Genomic DNA, 19,761 nt, shown 5'->3' with positions numbered 1-19,761 from the left:
ATTCATCAGGAAAACATCAAGGCCTATCTGTGAATGCTAGGGCAACTTCTGGATGTCAACTTTTCTCTTTTTCAGTGGGAACAAACAAATGCCCAACATTTGATCGATTGCTTCTGTCGAGGATACCTTACCAAGGTGTATGGTCTGATTGCAATTTTTGTGTGTATGGAAATGCCATTATCTTTGTGGGTATATTCATGGAAGGCTATACACCAAACCAATATTATTTGTGTCTGGTAACCTCAACTATTTTAGATCTTATTTTAACTTAATATTGGGTAGTATAAGAAATTCCTTACCTATTGAAGTCTGTTCTTAGTTCAGTATTGTTTAATAGTTGCATAATATTCTACCCTGTGGATCTAGTTGATTTTCTTAGTCATTCTCCTGTTATTTGACATTTAGGTTATATCCAGTGTTTGATTGTCAAAAATCATGCTACAATGAAGCTAGAAAATTTGGGGCATGAACTTTTGTCTGCTCTTGTGAATATTTTCCTAGGATTAGAATTACTGAGTCAAAGGTTATGATTATTTTTTAGGCATTTCATGCTTACTGCCATGTAAAATTGTATTCCAGAAAAGTTACACTAGTTTATACCAGCTGTGTGTGGATACTTGTTTCACTGTATCCTCTTTGCCAATATTTTCAGTGTCTTAATTATTAGAGATTTCAAACATTTTTATTTATTGGTGACTTTTGTATCTTCTCTTGTGATTTTTTTTTCTGATTATATCCTTTGCTCAGGGAAGCTTTTAATACTACCACAGAATCCTGAAGATTGTTGACTTGATATTTATTGTCAGTTTGAGCAAAAATTATTGCTGCCTTTTCTCCGGTTTTGACTAATTCTGAAATAATTATTTGTGTTTCCAGGGAGACATTAGGACTCTAAATGAAACTTTAGACACTGAGGTGTGTAGGGAGAGGATGACTATATGTTACCCTGTGGATGCGAGTTGACCCAGAACCATTCAGTTCTACCACTCCCATGGAAGCTCTCATTGACTAACCATTGCACTCAGTTAATCCCTGTTTTTCATCATGGTGATACAAAAGTGTCATTATAAAATGTGAGGGCAGATTTATTTGATGTGGCTTCTGTAGATAGTGTCCTAATCTTTATTTTTTTTCTGTCTACTTTGAGCTGAATGAAGGGCTTGTTCAAGTACATAAACCCATGTATTCAGATAACTTTTTATGTTAGTCAAGATTCAGCAGTTTTGTATTTCTTTTTCGTACAATAACTGTGCAAGTATCTCCCTCTGATCATCCATCTATAATTGTGATAATGTTAAAATTAGAAATATTTATTAATTGCACAGGACATAAATTCAAGTTTAATCATCCAGTGAATGACTTTTGTGTTTTCTCAACCCTACTACTGAAGGAGTTTGATCTTCAGCCCAGCCCTGGCAGACTGAAAGACAAACCCAGAGTGTTTGGCATTAATAACCAGCTATTTTAAACCTGTAGCATCCATAGGGAAGATTGTCCTTTAAAATGATGAAATTATTGATACACATTCTAATCATTTGTAAAAGTCATATTTGCAAATGTGAGTTTGAATATGCAGAAATTGTATATTACTAGTTTAAATAGGAGCCTACTTCACATATTGGATATAGTTAATTGCTTAACCCATATAGGTGCATAGGTAGATATATAGATTTATGTCTGTTATCTCTAGTTTTTTAATAAAAAGGAAACTTCTCATAAATGGCACCCCTTGTGTTTAACTTCTTTTGTTCAAATTGTTCACAATGACCCCATAGCTTGGATTTTTTGGTTGATAAATTAGCTCTTACCTTACATGGTACAGTGTATTTTAAATTTCATGGAATTGCTCTGTCTACATAGTTTTCACAAGATTAGTTAACTTTAAGGACTTGTCCAAAGTCCGTATTGCATTGCAATCTTGTGTGCTCACATATTGGTTATAAGCAAGTGGCCAGTCACCTGGGCTCTGAAAATCCTTATGTGTACCTAGACTTTCCATGGTAGCAGTATTTACTTTGTATGTAACTTCTTTTAAACATGTCAAATTACCCTTAGGAAAGGGAAATTGGATTATAACATGTCTAGAAAAATAACCCCTGAATTTAAAGCAACAATATATTTGAGAAATTCCCTCTTTCTTCCCACATGTTTTATGTTCTTCCTTGTTGGAAATAGTAAAACTTCTGATGATGTTTCAAAATGCTGTCATTTTAAATTTTGGTCCTGAGCCAAAGCAGGAAGTAAGAAAAAGGTACTTATTTTTTCCCCGAGGTTCTTGGTTACTCCTGCCTCTCTTGGGATTCTAGACTCCTATTTGCTGTGAGCAGCCAGCCACCATATGGATCTTCTCCATGTTCTCTGTTTTTCTCATTTGTCTTCAGTGCCTTTTAATTTTCATTCAAAATCTTCAAATCTTGTATATTTAAGTCCTTCAGTGACAGGCCTTCCCCATCATTGTGCCTTTTGTCTATTTTTACTGAGACTGTCTTATTGGGTATGTTCTGATTTGCTGGGTTTCATGTTTCTTCATTTCTCTACTTGTTATCTTGAGTTCCAGCATCTACTCTAACCTAGCAGAGATTTTCTGTCATGAAGTTTCTTTCTTCCAAGTCCCGTAGTCCTTTTCATAGTAACATACCTTATATCTCACATTCTCCCTGGTCTGGTGCCTCTGCCCAGTCTTTTCTACTTACTTGTGTTTCTCGGAGCAAGCAGCATTGCCAGTATTGAGAAAGCCTGAAGGAATCAAGTGATTCATAAACTCGAAAGATCACAGGATGATTAAAACAGGGCCAATCATGCTCCTTCCCTCCATCAGGGAAGAGTGGGTAATGGGTAATGACAGGCATTAGGCTCTAATAATTGGTGGCTTTATTATAGCCTGATAGGACTCTTGCTGCACATGCGAGAGATTCTGGAATGTGCATCCTTATACCTCTCTGCAGTGTAGGAAAGCACTAGATAGATTTATCAGCACAAAACATAGGAGAATAAAGTGTATTTCTGGGATGTGAGGGCTTCTATTGAAATACAAGTACAGAGAGTGCTGACTGCCAGAATGTGGATTTATGGGAAATAAAGCCCTAAAATACTTTCTCCATCGTCAACAACAACAAAAAACCCAAACCTCTTGGAAACAGCTTTTCCTTTCTGTGTACTTAGCTCCCATTGAGCTTAAATTGCTCTTGGTATTGTGATAATGACAATTCAATATTACAGGATGTGGAAGATGAACCAAATAAATTAACCAGCTGCTTTTAAGGGTAGTTCGCTCAATGGCTTACCCCCTAAAATGCTTTGTAGAACATTCATGCTCAGTAGGTCTCTAGGCAGTTTTATGACTCTAAGAAAGAAATGGATTTTATTAAATGTCAGTGAAATAGAGGCAGATAGCTTTGTGGTAGTTAATTTAGTGTAGTATGTTTGTAAGAAAAGTAGTTTATCTTTCCTTAAATTACCAAAGGAGAATTTTCCTTGCCATTCTTGCCAGAAAATGTGTTTCTGCTTGAAATTCCCATAGATTAGGATTTAAAAAACAAATGGAGAGTGGATCATTTGGTCCTTTTCCCTTTTATGTGAAGCTCTGTATTATTCTGTGGATCTAATATTATAAATCCTGCATGAAAACACCAGTGGATTGATTCCACAATTATTAGCCTATAATCCTATGCAATGATTGGAAAATTGGACTTGTGAGTAAAGAATAAAAAGTAGGGTGGAGAGGAAGAGCAGAAACCAATCTCTAGCAGGCCAGAAGGTGATGTAGAGGAGAAAGCAGGTTAGGTGCTGTAGAGCTAGAAGAAATGATTATGGTGGCAATCCAGAGAACCTCCTGAAGGCAGGCAGGTCATCACTATCCAGGTCAAGTCTGTGGCCAGTTTGCATCCCTGGAATAGAGCTTCTAATCACTTAAAACGGATAGGGGATGATTGACCTTAAAAGCAGTTTTCAAATTTTTTACAAGTTGTACCACAGGTATATCCTCTGCCCTTGAACAAAGGGTATGTAAACTGACACTAGAGGAGTTGAATGTAGGATCATTATAAGAAAACCCTTTTTGAAATCAAAGATGTGTTAGTTATATGAATCATTCTCAGGTTTTTTCCTTTAAATTTTGAGATTATGGCAGATTCCAGTATGTTCAAAGTAATTTGAGGACATTTACTAACTAAAGAGACTAGGGAACTAACTGAAGGGTTTGGGAGAATTACATCGATCCCCCTATAGCAAACGCAACATGTACACACACACACACACACACACACACACACACACACACACACACACACACACACACACACACTCCAAGATTAAGATAAGTAGACCTAGGAAAGCCTGATTAATGTCTTAAAAATTTATTATGTCTCTAGCAAAATATAAAGTATGGTTCCTTTCTCCAATGCATTTACATTCTGTTGGGGAGAGGCAAAGAAATAGGATTGACTCACTGATCTCAGTGAACAGGATAGTAACATGACACTCACTGTGCCATGATAAAACCAGCATGACCATAAAACATATACAGAAATAAGAAACTGGGACATTATTTGACATCCAAAAGAATACTTCTAAATGATGACATACCCTAACATATTAAGCTTGTTTGTTTATAAATAGTTTATTTTTCATCCGTAAAATATGAAGGTAAAATCATGGAAACTTACCACTATCCAAAAAACATCAGAAAATAATATGAATGATGTATAAACTGTAATGTTAATTAGTTAAAATTTGATAGATTCACAGAAGTTAGTATACTTTTTAATTTTATTTTTTTTAACATCTGTCAGTTGTATAGAATGGTGTTTGCCTGTCTGTACTACAAACTGTCGTTGAAGGAGAAGCTTATTTTCTGCTTTAACTCTGTATCAGAGCAGGGTCCTTGAGGTTATTGGAACAACCCTGAGATGGACTGATTTCAGAATTCTGTCCTTGCTTTTCTTCCTGCCCTCTGCTGGAAGTATTCCTTGAAGCTCCATTGGAGACAAAGGAAAGCCAGGGCCCTGTCAGCCTCAACCTCTTCCTATAACCAGAAGCACTCCAACTGCAGCAGAAATGACTCATTACAGGAAGTTTGGATTTTGTCTGGCATTGTTTGTTTGGAAGGTTTTATGAACAGTTCTTCAAAAAAGTGATTTTTTTAAATGTAGGTATAGTTTGTGTAAGTTAATTCTAATACATGTTCACTGTGCCTCAAAACATTCCTTCTTTCATCAAGTTCCAGTGAATTTTTTTATATTGTTTTCATTTTAACTTTTTCCCTCAATTAACCCAATTGTAAAAATAAAAGAATGGATTCTCTTTCTTATTGGTGTATTAACATTGTAAAAATAATTCACATGTTCAGTGAAGAATACTTTGTAAAATAGAAATAGTAAAAATCTGTCATGCATTGCTTAGAGTTATGATGACTTAGTAATGCATCTTTCATATTTTTATCATCTACATATGGATACATATTCATATTTTATTTAAGGGGTATCATAGGTAATACCTTTTTGGAATCTGCCTTTTTATTTAAAATGCCCTGATATTTTTTAAGTTAATGGATATATACACACATAAGATCATTAAGAATGGATGCATTGTCCTCAGTTGTTCAGCTCCAACAACTTTATACTCAATCACTACCCAGTTGTCAGTGCATTTCTAGCCTTTGTAGGTAGCTTCTCATACTTTACTCACTCTAATAATTTCTTAGCATAAATTCCAAGATGTGGGCTTCCTGCAGTCATTTTTAAAACTTTGCGTTCATAATGCCAAAGAATTCTCCAGGAAAAGGTGCCCAGTAGTTTCTCTTCCCTTGCACACAGCTCATGCCCACTCCCAGCCTGACTGTCACTTTGATTCATCTTTGTTCTTTCTTTCTTTTCTTTTTCCTTCGTCTTTCAATTCTACAATCAGTGTGGTACTTTTTTATTTTTTATTTTTGGCTGTACTTTTTGGATATTAATTTTATAAAATGTCTTACTATCTTTTGACAATCCATCCCACCACCAAAAAAATCTCCTATTCTCACATTTTTTTCCAAATGAATTTTCAGCACTTTCAGAATTCTAGAAATAATTCCTTTGAGATTTTGGGGAAGCTTACATTAATATTAGAGGTTAACTTAATGAAACTTAAGCTTTTCAGTGAGAATTTGGGTCTTATTACCCAGAAACATAATATATTTTTCCCATTTATTTAGTTCTATTTTTGTACACCTGATGAAGTGTTTTTGTTCTGCTTCATGAGGCCAGCACATGCACGTGTTTTTGTTCATTATTAACTTTCAGATCTATTAACTTTTTCCTGTTTAAAAATTTTGATTACATCCCCAGAAGATTCAGTATATATGTGTTCTCATACTCAGAGTATTTTGGTTATTATTTAATACTGTTGTCATCTGAGAAAGATAATGAGAACTAATTTTTTTACACCTTTTCTGTTTTTTTTTTTTTTTTTTTTTTTTTGACATCTGTTGCTGTGGAGTCAGGAATGGGAGATTTGTTTTATTCTCTGGATAGTTCCCGTTATTTTCAGATACTGAATCTGTCCATTGATACCCTTCTTGTGCCAGCATGTTTTCTTTCCTTCCCAGCTGTGCTCCCCAAGTGACCAGTGGAGTGCTGCTGGGGTGCTGGTGGGCGGCACGCTGCCGTAGAGAATGACTGCCCTCCCCACTCATCCCCCTTACATTGAGTGGGGGCCAGAGGAGGGGTCGGGGTACATTTTGGCATCCTGATATCTAACTGGCCAGCTGCTTCTCAGGCAGGATTTTGGGGAAGCCACAACTTTCCATGGATACTAGAGAACTCCAGACATTTATAGCATGTTAAAGTGACTATACTCAGCTTATAAAGATGGCCTCTAATTTTAAATTTTTCTTTTTGGTGCCTCTTATGACTATAGGAACCTAGTATTGAGAATGATGTAGGAAATATAAATAGAATGTGAATGTATTGTTTCCCTTATTGTGTCTCCCTGTCCTGTTTTGGAGTAAGGGGAAAAAGTACACTGTAGTGAAATGAAATTGCCTCTAATGATAGGAATTTTTAAAAATTCTGAAATCTGTTATCAGCAATTGCTTTTAAGGGATCAACATGTATTTCAGGATTACATGCCTTGAGTATATTGTATAATTATGTTTTCTTAAAGAATTTAATTTGGATATATCAAGAAAAATATTTTACTGTGTCCTTAGTAATACATGAATTACTAAGGCTACATATTCAGTAATAGAAGTTTTTGACCAGTTGTATGTTGTATTAAAATTTTTCCAACATTTTTTTCCAGTTAGATTTTTTTTCCCCTTTAAAACAAAGGCTCTTGCTACTGAACTTTTTAAAAAAAAGCTAAATCCTAAAGCAAATTTCCCTTATTTTATAACATGAATTACTGCTTAAAAGTAATTATCAAATTATTTATCTCAGGAAAAATACAACACTGCTTTAATTATTACAGCTTAATCTGTGACTATCTTATTTTTGATGAAAAACTTACAAGATTTTGATTTCTCAATTTACAAAATAAATTAGTTCCTTAGCCACCATTTGAAGAACTTTAGGATACAAATCTTTTGATTAGATGTGCATTATTTTCCATGAACCTTGATATTTTGGTGCCATCTTGTGGTGTGGCTCTGAAGTAACATGAGCACTAAATCCATTTTAAACAAAGTCCTAGGCAGGATAAGATGTGTGGGGAATGCTTTCCAAAGTGGAAATCATCTGCTATAAGTCTACATAAAAATTAAAATTAAAAAAAATAAAGCATTGAGTTGAGTGTTGGTTGTTTGGTCACATTGATGGACAAGAATACTAAGTAAGATCTCTATTATTCTCAGTTTCTGAAAAGTCTTTGTTTATGCTATGTGACCCCAGTTGCTGCTTTTTGAACGGTCCTGGATGAACAGATGGAAGTCTTTGGTTCTGCACGAAGGGGAAGGGAACATACGGAGTGTGAAGTGGAGAGGCCATCTGATCGCTTGGGCCAATAATATGGTAAATGCAGTCTCCACCTTCGTAAGCACCTTCCTCGTTGGTGGCAAAAGAGTGGCGAAATTCATAGAGCTGTGACAAAGAGAGATTTACTTCTTTCAGTGGTCATTTCTAAAAGATAACAAGTGGCAAGTGATATCATCCAAGAAGTTAAAGATGTTAGATTGCTTTTGACTTTCATAATACAGTAATTCCCAGCATATTCTGGACTCTATTTTAGGGTAAGAAACCTGAGGCATGGAGAGTAACCAAGAAAATGAAAAGTAATCTTAATAATCGAAGGGCTGCATTGGGAATGTGGTCTTGAAAATACCATTTGCCTATTGGCCGAGGGCAAGGAACACTTGATATGAAACAAGTGCAGAATATTGCTGATTTCTCTTTTACTCCCAATATAATCATAAGCAAAAATCTAGGGCTACCTTTAAGAAAGGCTCATAATATTTGGTGCTGCACTTACATAGAGTTTAGTTGATAGGAACTGGGGCCAGTAGAAAGTTTTGAGTAGACTTTTTTACATTTGGCATGTCTTTTGAAATTTTAAGTTATCTTTTTGAGTTAGTCAGTTCCAATGAGGTTAAATGGTAGAAATCCTCCCAGAATTCACTTCATTACTCAGGACTTGTACTTCTTCTGGGTCACAAGAAAGAGAAACAAACCTATGGTCTCTTGGCTCATTTGCAGTTAGCTACTTACTTGAGGTTTCCATTTGAGAACTTTAAAATGTCAAGTGTAGTATTTTCTTTATATAGGTGGTTTTTCAGAATTAAAGCCCTTTCAAAAACCAAACCTCATTTTTGATTGGAACAGTACAATTAGAAAATGTTACTTGTCATATCGGAAATGTAGTTGTTGGTATCTAAACATTTCTCCATTGTGTTGGTTTAGAATCACCCATGCCATCCACCAGTTTAAAAAAACAAAAATCCTTTGTGCAGTAAGAAGGATGAAGGTTTTCTTTGCGTTTGATTCTGATGGGATTTGTGTGGAGCAGGAACAGTCTCCTTTACATGGCTTCTAACCTTGCCCTGCAAACTCTATCAGTACTTTGTAGCACTAGTTATTGGTGGTATGAAGCTGGGCCTGTTAATAGATTTTCTTTCTTCCAAGTAGAGGGTGCCTAATGCCATTTCATTTTCTAGGGTGTGAAGATTTTTGACATTACCTCAAAGCAAAGAATCACCAATGTGCCCCGGGATGATATAAGTCTTCGCCCAGATATGTATCCCTGCAGCCTCTGCTGGAAGGACAATGTGACACTGATTATTGGCTGGGGAACTTCTGTCAAGGTGATTTTGCTTGTCCTTATAAGTCCATAATGTTACAGATCCATTGAGAGTTCTCTGAAGGAATATGAATTTGTGAATTGCCTCTTGGAACCCAGATATTTTTGCATGAACATTATTTTGATTTGTGAACCATTTAAGACAACTTATTTCACATGTATAGGTTTTATGAGATAGCCTTTCTTTTCTGTGCCATGGGAAACAGTTTGTAAACTTTTCTCAGGCTGGAGCTGCCTTATTTTGTCTTTTTTTTTTTTTTTTTTTTTTAATTTCCCACAACCCAATTGACTGTAGCTATTTATAGAGCACCTGGTTGACAGCTTCATTTGTGTTACTGATGGTGGAGAAAGAAGGTTAAAACTGAATCTTCCAACTTGCTTGCTAATAATTTGATGGAGTGGACGCCCATACTTATTATCAGTAATAAGATTTGGGAATATTTTCTGGTGTATAATTATCCTGTGAGGCTGAGTAAATGAGATTTAGCTGTTTTACAAAATGGAGCCCAAAACTCATTCACATTTATTTCATGCCTACCAGTGCTTCTGTTACAGTAGCTACTTCAAAGTATCTACTATTTCCCTTTGAAAATATATTAATTAATTTAAACAAAATAACTAAAAATTTGCTGAAAATGATATAAGGAGTATCCCAGGGCTGGGGAGATAGCTCAGTCGGTAGAGTGCTTGCCTTGCAAGCACAGAGCCCTGGGTTCGATCCCCAGCTCCGCAAAAAAGAAAAAGTATCCCAACATTAATCTAATGGAAAAGCTCAGTCTTTGAAGTCAGAGAGACATTTGGGTTAATTCCATCTTTTCTGTTTATTTTTTTCTGTGTGACTCTCTCTAAGCCTGAGTGTCCTTATCTGCAAAATGGCAGAAAAATGATTCCCAATTAATAAATTTTGGGGAGAAAAAAATGAAATAATGACTGCAAAGAGTTTGGCATAGAAACTGACATACTGCAGGTGCCTACCTGCCATTGTTGTTACATCATAAAATTGTAGAGGAGCACGAAAAAGACATAGCTATTTAAAATTTACTCTTCTCTGGAAATGCATAAAAATTATTAATACATTTATTGTTATTACCAAACTCAGCACTGTTACACTTGAGATAAGGTCTTCCTGGCCCTTATATTGATATGCTTGAGGTTTTCTTTTTACATAGAACGTGATGTAATCGTTTTGATGTGTTATATGAACACAAACTGGTTCTTATTCAGGATAGCAGGAAAGAAACTGCCCAGTAATCTAGGATTTAAAAAAAAAAAAAAAAAGTGGTCCTGTCTCTCTATCCCACATGTGTATTTTCTGATCCTGTAAACATACTCTTGGTATTTTAACCATTCCTTAAATGGACAGTGTGACTTTTTCCTTTGTTTTATAGTTGTAATTTTCTAAAGTGGAAGGACCAGGAAATTTAGCATGTAGGGGCATGTTATAGGTTAGTTCACTTATTGTTTCTGTAAATGCTTTCTCTATTAGGATGAATAGTGGCCCCAAAGAGAGTAGCTCCTAATCCCTGAAACCTGTAAATGTGTATTTATATGGCAAAAAATGTGATTCAGTAAAGGATCTTGGAATTGGGAGGTTACCCTGAATTACCTATGTAGGCCCTAAATGCTGTCCTGTCTGTCCCAGTGGGAGGGAGAAACTGCTGCCGAAGAGACAGGACAGTGCTACCACAGGCAGAAGTGGAGTGGTGACAAGAACTCAAAATCAGCAGGAGGAGGCCAAGAGCAGTTTCTCCATTAGAACCTCCAGAGGAAATGCATCCAGTGAAACTGATTTCAGACATCTAGCCTACAGAACTGTAGGAGAATATATTTCTATTGTTTCAAACCACCAGGTCTGTGGTAGTCTATTAATAGCAACCATGGGAAATATATACATTTTCACTGTGCCCAAATTAAGATCCATAAAATTTATATCCAGTACTTTAAATTTCTTATGGATTCTTTTCCTTGAGATTCAATCAGCTGTATTTTGAGCTCTTCTCAGTTCAGAATCTAGGTAAGTTCTGAAGGAAGAGAAAGTGAAGACGTGATCTTTCCTCAGAGAACAATCAACATTTATCTGACATGCACCAGGGTGGCATCCCCAGCACCACTAAATAAATAAATAGTAAGATTTTCCCAACAAACATTTACTAAGTGCCTGTAAGTACGTATTGCAAACACATGAACAACAAATGAATATATTATTTCCCTTGGGAAGTTTATGCTCTAGTGAGAGAAGACTGGCAAAATCAAACAAGCAAGAACACCATGTTATTGATGATAAATTACCAAGAAGAGCATTTAAACAGGATAATGTTGAAGGACTTGGGGATAGGTACTATGTAATATAGGTGGTCCCAGGGTGGCCTGATAACTACCATGTCATTTATATAGAGATCTGGAAGGGGAATCCCTGTAGGGGTACTGGAGCATGGGTGGGGATTCTTGAGGTGATTAAGGGGGTGATTGGGGTGTTTTTGAGGTATAGCAGAAAAACTATTGTCAGTAGAGCAGGTGTGGAGGAGAAAGTAGAAGATAAAGCTAGTAGAGAGAGAAATGTGGGGTTAATCAGATCATGTTACAGTTCATGGACCTTTGGGAAGTCTTTGGCCTTTAATTTTAGTGAGATGGGAAACCAGCACAGGATTTTGAGCAATGATGTTAGTTGAATGACCTTACTTGTATTAGAAGGATCACTGGTTGCTGTATAGAGGTAAAAGCAGAGGGATACTGAAAGAGGGGAGACCATACATGAGGCTACTGCAGCAGTCACTCAATAAAATAATATGTTCTCAGATCAGTATAATGGAGCTGGTGAGAAGACTAGCTATTGGATATATTTTGAGGGTAGACCCCGTAGTATTAATTAATAATTAGATACAGGATGTAAGGAAAAACCAAAAGTCAGTGGTCATCTAAGGAAGTAGAAGATGATGTTAACCTTTACCGAAGTGAAAAAAGATGGCTGATGGAAAATGTTTAAGTGGAAAAAGGCAGGAGTTGTTTTGGAATGTGCATGTTGAGATGCCTGTTATCCATCCATGTAGAGAATTGGAGGAGCCAGTTGGATAAAGCAGATTAATATTCCTGGGTGTGAGTCCACCTTTCAATGCAAAGGACTCTTAAAATTATTGATCTGCTGTTATGTAGGACATGAGCTTAGGGTAGCATTTTTCTACACCCCTTCCCCAATACGTGCTGCTTCCCACCTATGAGATAGGAGCTGGAATAAGATCTCAGACTATAGAACTGATGGGAGGTGGAGTAGAGCCATGGCCCACCTGCCAGTTGTGCCATGTGTCCTGTCTTGAGAGAGATTGTGGCAGGGCCAGAGGAATACATTCAGACCTTCCTGTTCGGTCCACGTGGACTTGGATCACTGTCACAGTGGCAGTGTTCTTGTCTCTAGATTAGGCATGGTAGTATTGCCTTTCAAGGGTACCTGAGAGTTGAAAGAGTTGAAATTGAGTTTCTGGGTTTGGTCAGCATCCCTAAAATCTTTCCACTTCTTGTCATCTTTCTATCAGGTCTCTGTGGCTTTGATTTTTGCACCCTCCCTTAATTCTATCTTAACAGTACAGGTAGAATAATCAGTCCAGAATACAGAGCAGATAATTTCAGTCTCCTCTATACGTCACTTAAGGAATTTGCATTATCAAGAGGGTGACTGATCTCTAACACGGTTTCCAAGATTTTGCATGATCCAACCTCTATGTTTCTCTCCAGCCTCAACTCTGCCCCTTGCTTGCCCTACCTGATTGCTCTCGTAGGTGAAGGCCCCAGACTGACATTGTTTTATGCACTTGTCCTATCTCTCCTGGTTCACCCTATATGTCACAAATTCTAGGAAGTCTTCCTGCCCTGTCAATCAATGTTTGCTTCTGCTTTCCCATCATACTTTGATAAAAAAGAACCTTACTTGGTGCGTCTTACTTGTGCATGGTAATCTCAAGAAAATAACCTTAACTCAGGACTGGTACCCAGTAGTTGCTCAAAAAAGTACTAATATTGCTTTTATATTTGCTTTATTATTGTGAACTATCTGAGACACTTCCTTATGTACTCTTATCATCACATTAAAACAGCTGTTGGGCATTGTGGAGTGGAGTGTGCCAAACAGCTGTTTAGTGAGTGTGAGATCTATTAGTAGTTTTTCTAGGTGTAAAAAAAAGAGTAGATATCTTATAAGCTCAGAAGTCTACCAAAAAGAGAAGGAATTGGGGAAAATTGGAGAAATGGTCAGGAGATTGAAGGAAATGAACAGAAGGTAGATGTCAAAGAGCAATCAAGGGAAAAGATAGCCAGTGATTCCTAAGTGGGAACTTATACTTCCAAAGCCATAGATTTTTGTCCTATATGAGGGAAAGTGAGTTTTCTTATGCATTCACTGAGGTTCTGCAGTAATTCTGGTTAGCTAGTTACACCTGTTTATTACCACAAAACAAAAACCTAAAGTGTATGTACTCATCGATCTGTTGGTTCTGCACCTTAGAATTTATCCTAGGGAAACACAAATATTCAAATATGTTGATTGCACTATTGCTTACAATAACAGCAGATAGAAATAAAAACAAATGGCCAAAAAGAAGATTAATCATATCAATTATAGTACTTTCTTAAAATAAAATGCTCTAATGACATTAAAGAACTGTATTGTGGAACAATATTTAAATAATATTTTAAATTATTTGTAGTAGATGGCTAAGTTAATAAAAGCAGCTTCCATTATACAGAATTTTGTTTATGATGATGTCTTTAGGCTGGAATAAGAAATAATGCTTGTTTTCCTCTTTGAACTTTTCTCTAATTTAGAATTTTCCTTAGTGTAGCTCTACTTAGGGTGGCAGCTATAAAAGATCACTATCTGAAAGAAAAGGAAAAACATCTCATCACTGACAAAAATTGTATATGATCAGTTCTTGATTTCAAGTTGTCTTAACAGCAGAACTTATGTAAAATATTCTTGTTTGTTACAAAATTGAATATATTCACTTCAGAAAGCACGACAAGTATAAAAGGTTCATAGTCTAATCCACCTAAAACAGATATCAACATTCACATGTGTTATCGGGTATATGTGAGAGAGAGGCAAAAGAGATCTTGAGATAAAAATTGAGATATATATTGAACTGGAGATTGGGATATACCATAATTTACACATACGTGAGCTTTTATTTATACACACACATAGACACACACAAACTATATAGATATAATTCAAAATGAATTTTATCAAACTTTCTATAAATACCTGGTAGTAAAAGTTGAGTTTGCTGGCCACATATTGTTGCTGCTGCTCCTTCCTTCCTTTTTTCCTTACCTTCCTCCCCAATACCTCCATCCCCATCTTTGTTTATCCCTTTAGGAGGTGTGGAAATTATTCTTATCTCACAGGCCATAACAAACCAGGCGTGGGACTGGGGTGTGATTACCAATCCCTGATTTAAATTATATGATAATTGATTATAATATACTTGAGATAAGAAGAGTACATGCCACTTTACAAAACATTATTTATCAATAGTGAAATGAGTTACTAATGTAATCAGAAATACTAAATATAATGTGAATATTGGTCAGGTTGGTCATGGAGCATTTTAGTTATTTACTCCCACCACGTACAGTCATGGGACACTAGCAACAAGGGTACATTCTGAGAGATGTATCACAGGCAATTTTATCATTGTGTGAACATAATAGAGTACTTAACAGACTAAGATGGCCACAGTACCACTTTGCAATGTTATATTATGGGACCACCACAGTATATGTGTTGCTATAGAACAAAATGTCATTATGTAGCACATGATCATAGTTTTTAAGTAGATTTTCAGAGAATGGGTCATTAAAAAAATATTAAAACTATCTTAAAGTTTTCTTTCTTTCTTTGCCCTTGAATAAAACTTTGTTGAAGAATAATGTTGGAGAATATAAGTAATGGTTGCTATATGTCATTCAGATTAATTTCTATCATTTAAGTCATGAGATAGATTGCATAAAAAGATTGCCCATCTTTAGGGCTATATGGTTAATTTAACAAAAGTATATATGTAATAAAATGTTATGAAGAATTTTCCATCAAATGAATAAAATTCATTGTGAGGTTTTTTGCTTTTTTCCCAGATATGCTCAGTGAAGGAACGGCATGCTAGTGAAATGAGGGATTTGCCAAGTCGATATGTTGAAATAGGTATGGCTCACTCACGTGTCTGCTGTGAGTATAAACCTTCAAAAGAGTGTCCATTTTATTAAGTGGAAATCTAAGGCCAAGTTTCTCATCAGGACTCATCTCTGCGTGTCTTGATGAAATAGATCAGAAGCTTTTACGTTCTCAAACTTTACTATGGAAACCCTTTCTTTAAAAAAAAATTATTATTTTCATGCAGTAATTTTGTAGATTGTCTTGAAGCCAAATAACCATGGCTTTCATATTTGGTTTTGTTATTTACCATCTGGACTTGGGATAATTATTTGCATTCTTCAGTATTCTTGTCTGTAAAATGTGGAAAAAAATACCTGTCTCACAGATTAGTTGCAAGAAGTGCAAGAGTCAATTCATGCATTTCCCTAGCACAGAATTGACATCTGATCCTGCCAATTTGAACCTTATAAATACTTGATTTCATCATCATTGATCTAGCCCAGACTGCCATAGTCTTTTATCTGAACCATTGCAGCAGCCTCTTGACTTCTTCAACTGTGAATGACTCTTATTCCACTGTAGTCAGAACATGGATCAGATCACATCATCATCCTTCAGTCCCTTCCTTTCCTCTTGAGATAAAGAGAAACTTGTCCTTAGCTCTTGACACCTCATTGCAAGACTATAGGGTCTGTGGTGGCTGTCTCTGCCTCTCTAGCTGCAGCTCCTACCGACCTTCTCCTGGGTCTTTGTGCTGCTGTTACACTTGACTTTCTTCTCCCTAATTCCTCCTCCTCCATCTAGAATGTTCTTTCTGCCTCTTTCCTCCTTAGTGGTTCCAAATCATACCTCAGTTCAAGTGTTGCATTCCTGAGAGAGCCCACTGGATCTCCCTAATGAAGCCAAGTCCTCCATTTGGGGTGTGTATAACACTGGGTACCGCTCTTTGCCTTACAGTTGTAGTGATCACATGATAATTTAATGCATTTCTGTGTCTTCCACCAGACTGTCACCTCATTGAAAGGTACACTGGTTTGCTTTTGCTCAATACACTGTATTGAGCGCCTGCAACAATGCTTGGCACATAGTAATAATGTTGTGTGAAATGAATCAGTGACTTTGAGAAACAACTCTTGAAGAAAAGTGTGCCAGGGATGAGTTGCCATTACTTTTATAATTACTCTGAGGAGAAAAAAAAGTTTGCCATATTATAAGTCAACTATAAAATTAATTTACCCCTTTGGATGGTGGATGGGAACTATAAATTTGATGGGTCATTATAACAAGGCAAAGCTGAAATAAATCATTTGCTCTACATTACCCACATGATGAATGTAACTAGCATTTACTTCTGGGCTGTTTTGTACTTGAAGTCAGAAGTTGGTGGTGGAGTTTTAATCCTTTTTTTTTTTTTTTAACCTTAGAGAAAGATAAATACATAGTTCAGATTGCTCAGATTATGGGCCAAATAGGTATCTGCAGAACATATCAGTACTGAGAAAAGCTGAGAAACAAGATAATAGAGAAGACAGGTAACTAGAAGATAAAGGTAATTGTTTCAGTATCTCTCTTCTTTCCTGCCAGAAAAAAAGAAAAAAAATAAATAAATAAAAAAAATAAAAACCTCTGAACACCTCAGTGTATAGTGTCCCGAGAGACAATATTTGCATATTTTAAATAGAGTCAAGTATTGAAATAACAATGCTGGGAATTTTTAAGGATATAAAAATTGCCAGGAAAAGTATAAAAATGTAGTGATTATTGTCTTGTCTCCTTAGTTGATATTGCTCATGTTCTAGGGAGGGACATTTTACTCTGTGCATTACCTGTATTAATTCACTTCATTCTCACCGCAACCCTTTGAAGTGCAGTTAGTATGCTTCTCATTCTGTAGATGGAGAAATTGACCATTGGGGTTATAAATACCTCATCCAAGATCCTACAGCTGTGGCAGTAAAATGGATAGAATCTAACTGCAGAACCACCAGAAAGCTTCCAGTGGGGCAAGGCAGTTTGGTGAAGTGTGTGATCTTGGTAGGACACCTTAACCACCCTGAGCCATACTTCCCTACCTGTTATAGGCAGATGATAATACCTAAGTTTCAGGGTGGTTGTGAGAATTAGACAGAGCACAAGTAATGTACCTAGCATGGTGCTTGGCGCTAGTAAATGCTCACTAAATCATGCTAGTTATTATCACTTGCAAATCTCCATCCCAACATATAACTGCTAATAGTTTCCCCTGTGGTGGCTCTATTAGTCCAGAGCCCTGGGATCACATTACTGAAATGCAGTTGATCTGTACTGTAATTTATGTGAAATAGATTGTGTGTGGGTACTAGCAGAATTACATTACTGACATTTCACTACTATGGTTAGTGGTTAAGTACCATTTTTCCCCCTTATGAGAGCAAACCTTTAAGAATGTAAACCATTTCCACAGCAGGAAACAAAGTGGTTTGGATAAGAGTCCTTGAGTAGGATAAAGGGAAGGAGAAATATTAGGAGGTCAGGATTACAATGTACTTTAGCCTTGAACAGTGTGAGCCACTGTTCTTTAATAAATAAGGTGAAGTGGCACTGAGATTAAAGAAGTATCTGTGGCTACACATTTCTCAGAAGCCAAATGTTTCTAACTCTTCCTTACAAGTCAGAGTCAGAAAAACAACACGAAAGATATTCCTGCCAATAGAATATTGATATACTCTTGTAAATGAAAAATAATCATGATAAAGAGTAAGCCAGTCACCGTGAAGACATTCTCTGTACCCAGGGCTTCTGGATGTCATTCTTTCTTCCAGATTGTGTTGGTAAAAGTACATTTTGGTCCATGCCTAGTATTTTAACCTCACTTGACTCTCTTTATTCCCACAAGAGTCTCTAACCCTCTGATACTTTTCACCAAAGTTTTCCATGGTCTTTGTGGAATGGCAGTTAGAGAGCTTTTATATTATTGGTTAATGAAGCCAATAATTTTCTGGAAGTCTGCTACCAAGGACAGAGAATTTACATGCAAGGAATTAATGATCAACTTTCTAGTCTTGATTTCATACAGAAGCTTGTTTAAGAAAATAATTGAAATAAAACAACTATATAGGGCTCTACAGAATGACAGAGAAACCAGGAGGGGGAAAGAAAAGGAAAGCAGGAGGAAAATAAGGTACCTCTCTTCACTTCAATTAAGATCATATAATCTTAACAGTTTAGCACGTCATACTGTTTTCAGTCAATTGATTTATTTGGAACATGATGATCTGGAAGTTGAAGATCTGTTTGCATGGTGCAGGAGAGCTGTGAGATCATTCTTTCTTACATCTACATGTCTCTCTTCAACCACTTATTATCATTTTGACTTTGATATACAGAACAGCTGGGATAGTTTCCTTGTGCACATATGTGACGTGGTTTCCCCTCTTAGTCTAAGTCTCAGTAGCAATTATAACAGTCACTGGTGTCATCCAAAGTGTTTTTATTTGAGGAGCTAGCAATGTGTGGTTTTCTGTTCTGCTGTAGTTCAGCTTCACTATTTAGTAGATGAAATAATCATATCAGCTTAGAGTTGTCATTTAATTGACAGTAGTATGCTGAATGTTGATTAGAAAATATAGAATTAAATTGTAAACTAAACTTGCTTTAAGTGGTTTTGTGACCTGTGGGGACTGCTGGCTTCTGTCTGATTTGAATGTTTTGTTATTTTGTCCATTAGCCATACTCTTCAATTTTATTTCCACGTACTGGGTCTTCTCGGTGACTTGTCGTCACACATCATAAAGTCATTTTTACGTTAATATGTTTGCTTCATAGCACAGCCCTGAAGCTGTTGAAATGTTGTGATTTCCAAATGTATTTTCATTGATCAGTAGTCATGCTGACAGAATGTCTAAACTTAATTGAAATTTCTGTGAGCATTATTTCCAGTTGATAATGAAATACCACTATCTGATAACTAAGAGGTTAGAATTTTGTGGGGACATGGCACAATCATAAAGGGCCTGTAAGTGAATATAAGTACATGGAAGAAACTCTTATTTATAAATTGCTTGACATACTTCCTTTTTGTTTCTTTAAGAATCATAAATACCAAGATCTGTAGGATATCATGTTATTTAACTCCAATGAAGAATCCAAATCCTTCTGGGTCACATTTAACTATTGGGAATTTTGGGATTAACAAAGGAATTAAAAAGTGTCCAAAACAGCAGCACAAGTTCTGTTCTGCAGTGCTTTTACCCTTAGAGTAGCATGACAAATTCAAGAAAAGGGAGGTGTACCCATGGCTACCTTGGGCTGAATCACCAAGGAGTTGTCAAGCCCTTAACTTCTGTTTTTGGTAATCAGTGTGCTTTCAGCCT

The 19,761-nt window shown here is 36.3% G+C and overlaps 1 protein-coding gene across 2 annotated transcripts in view; it reads left to right on the top strand.

Annotated features, from left to right (window-relative positions):
• Nucleotides 1-19,761, top strand: part of VPS41 (VPS41 subunit of HOPS complex) — a 161,762-nt gene that overhangs the window by 87,529 nt on the left and 54,472 nt on the right. For both annotated transcript variants that reach the window (XM_079151749.1, XM_079151750.1), the window contains 3 exons: nucleotides 7,866-7,985; nucleotides 9,125-9,271; nucleotides 15,391-15,457. In XM_079151749.1, the coding sequence (XP_079007875.1) occupies nucleotides 7,866-7,985; nucleotides 9,125-9,271; nucleotides 15,391-15,457 (334 nt within the window). The remainder of the gene's footprint in view (nucleotides 1-7,865; nucleotides 7,986-9,124; nucleotides 9,272-15,390; nucleotides 15,458-19,761) is intronic.

This window comes from Sciurus vulgaris, assembly GCF_902686455.1.
Source record: "Sciurus vulgaris genome assembly, chromosome: 8".
Classification (NCBI taxonomy): domain Eukaryota; kingdom Metazoa; phylum Chordata; class Mammalia; order Rodentia; family Sciuridae; genus Sciurus; species Sciurus vulgaris.
The sequence above is the reverse complement of the archived record's forward strand: the minus strand, read 5'-3'. Positions and strand labels throughout refer to the sequence as shown.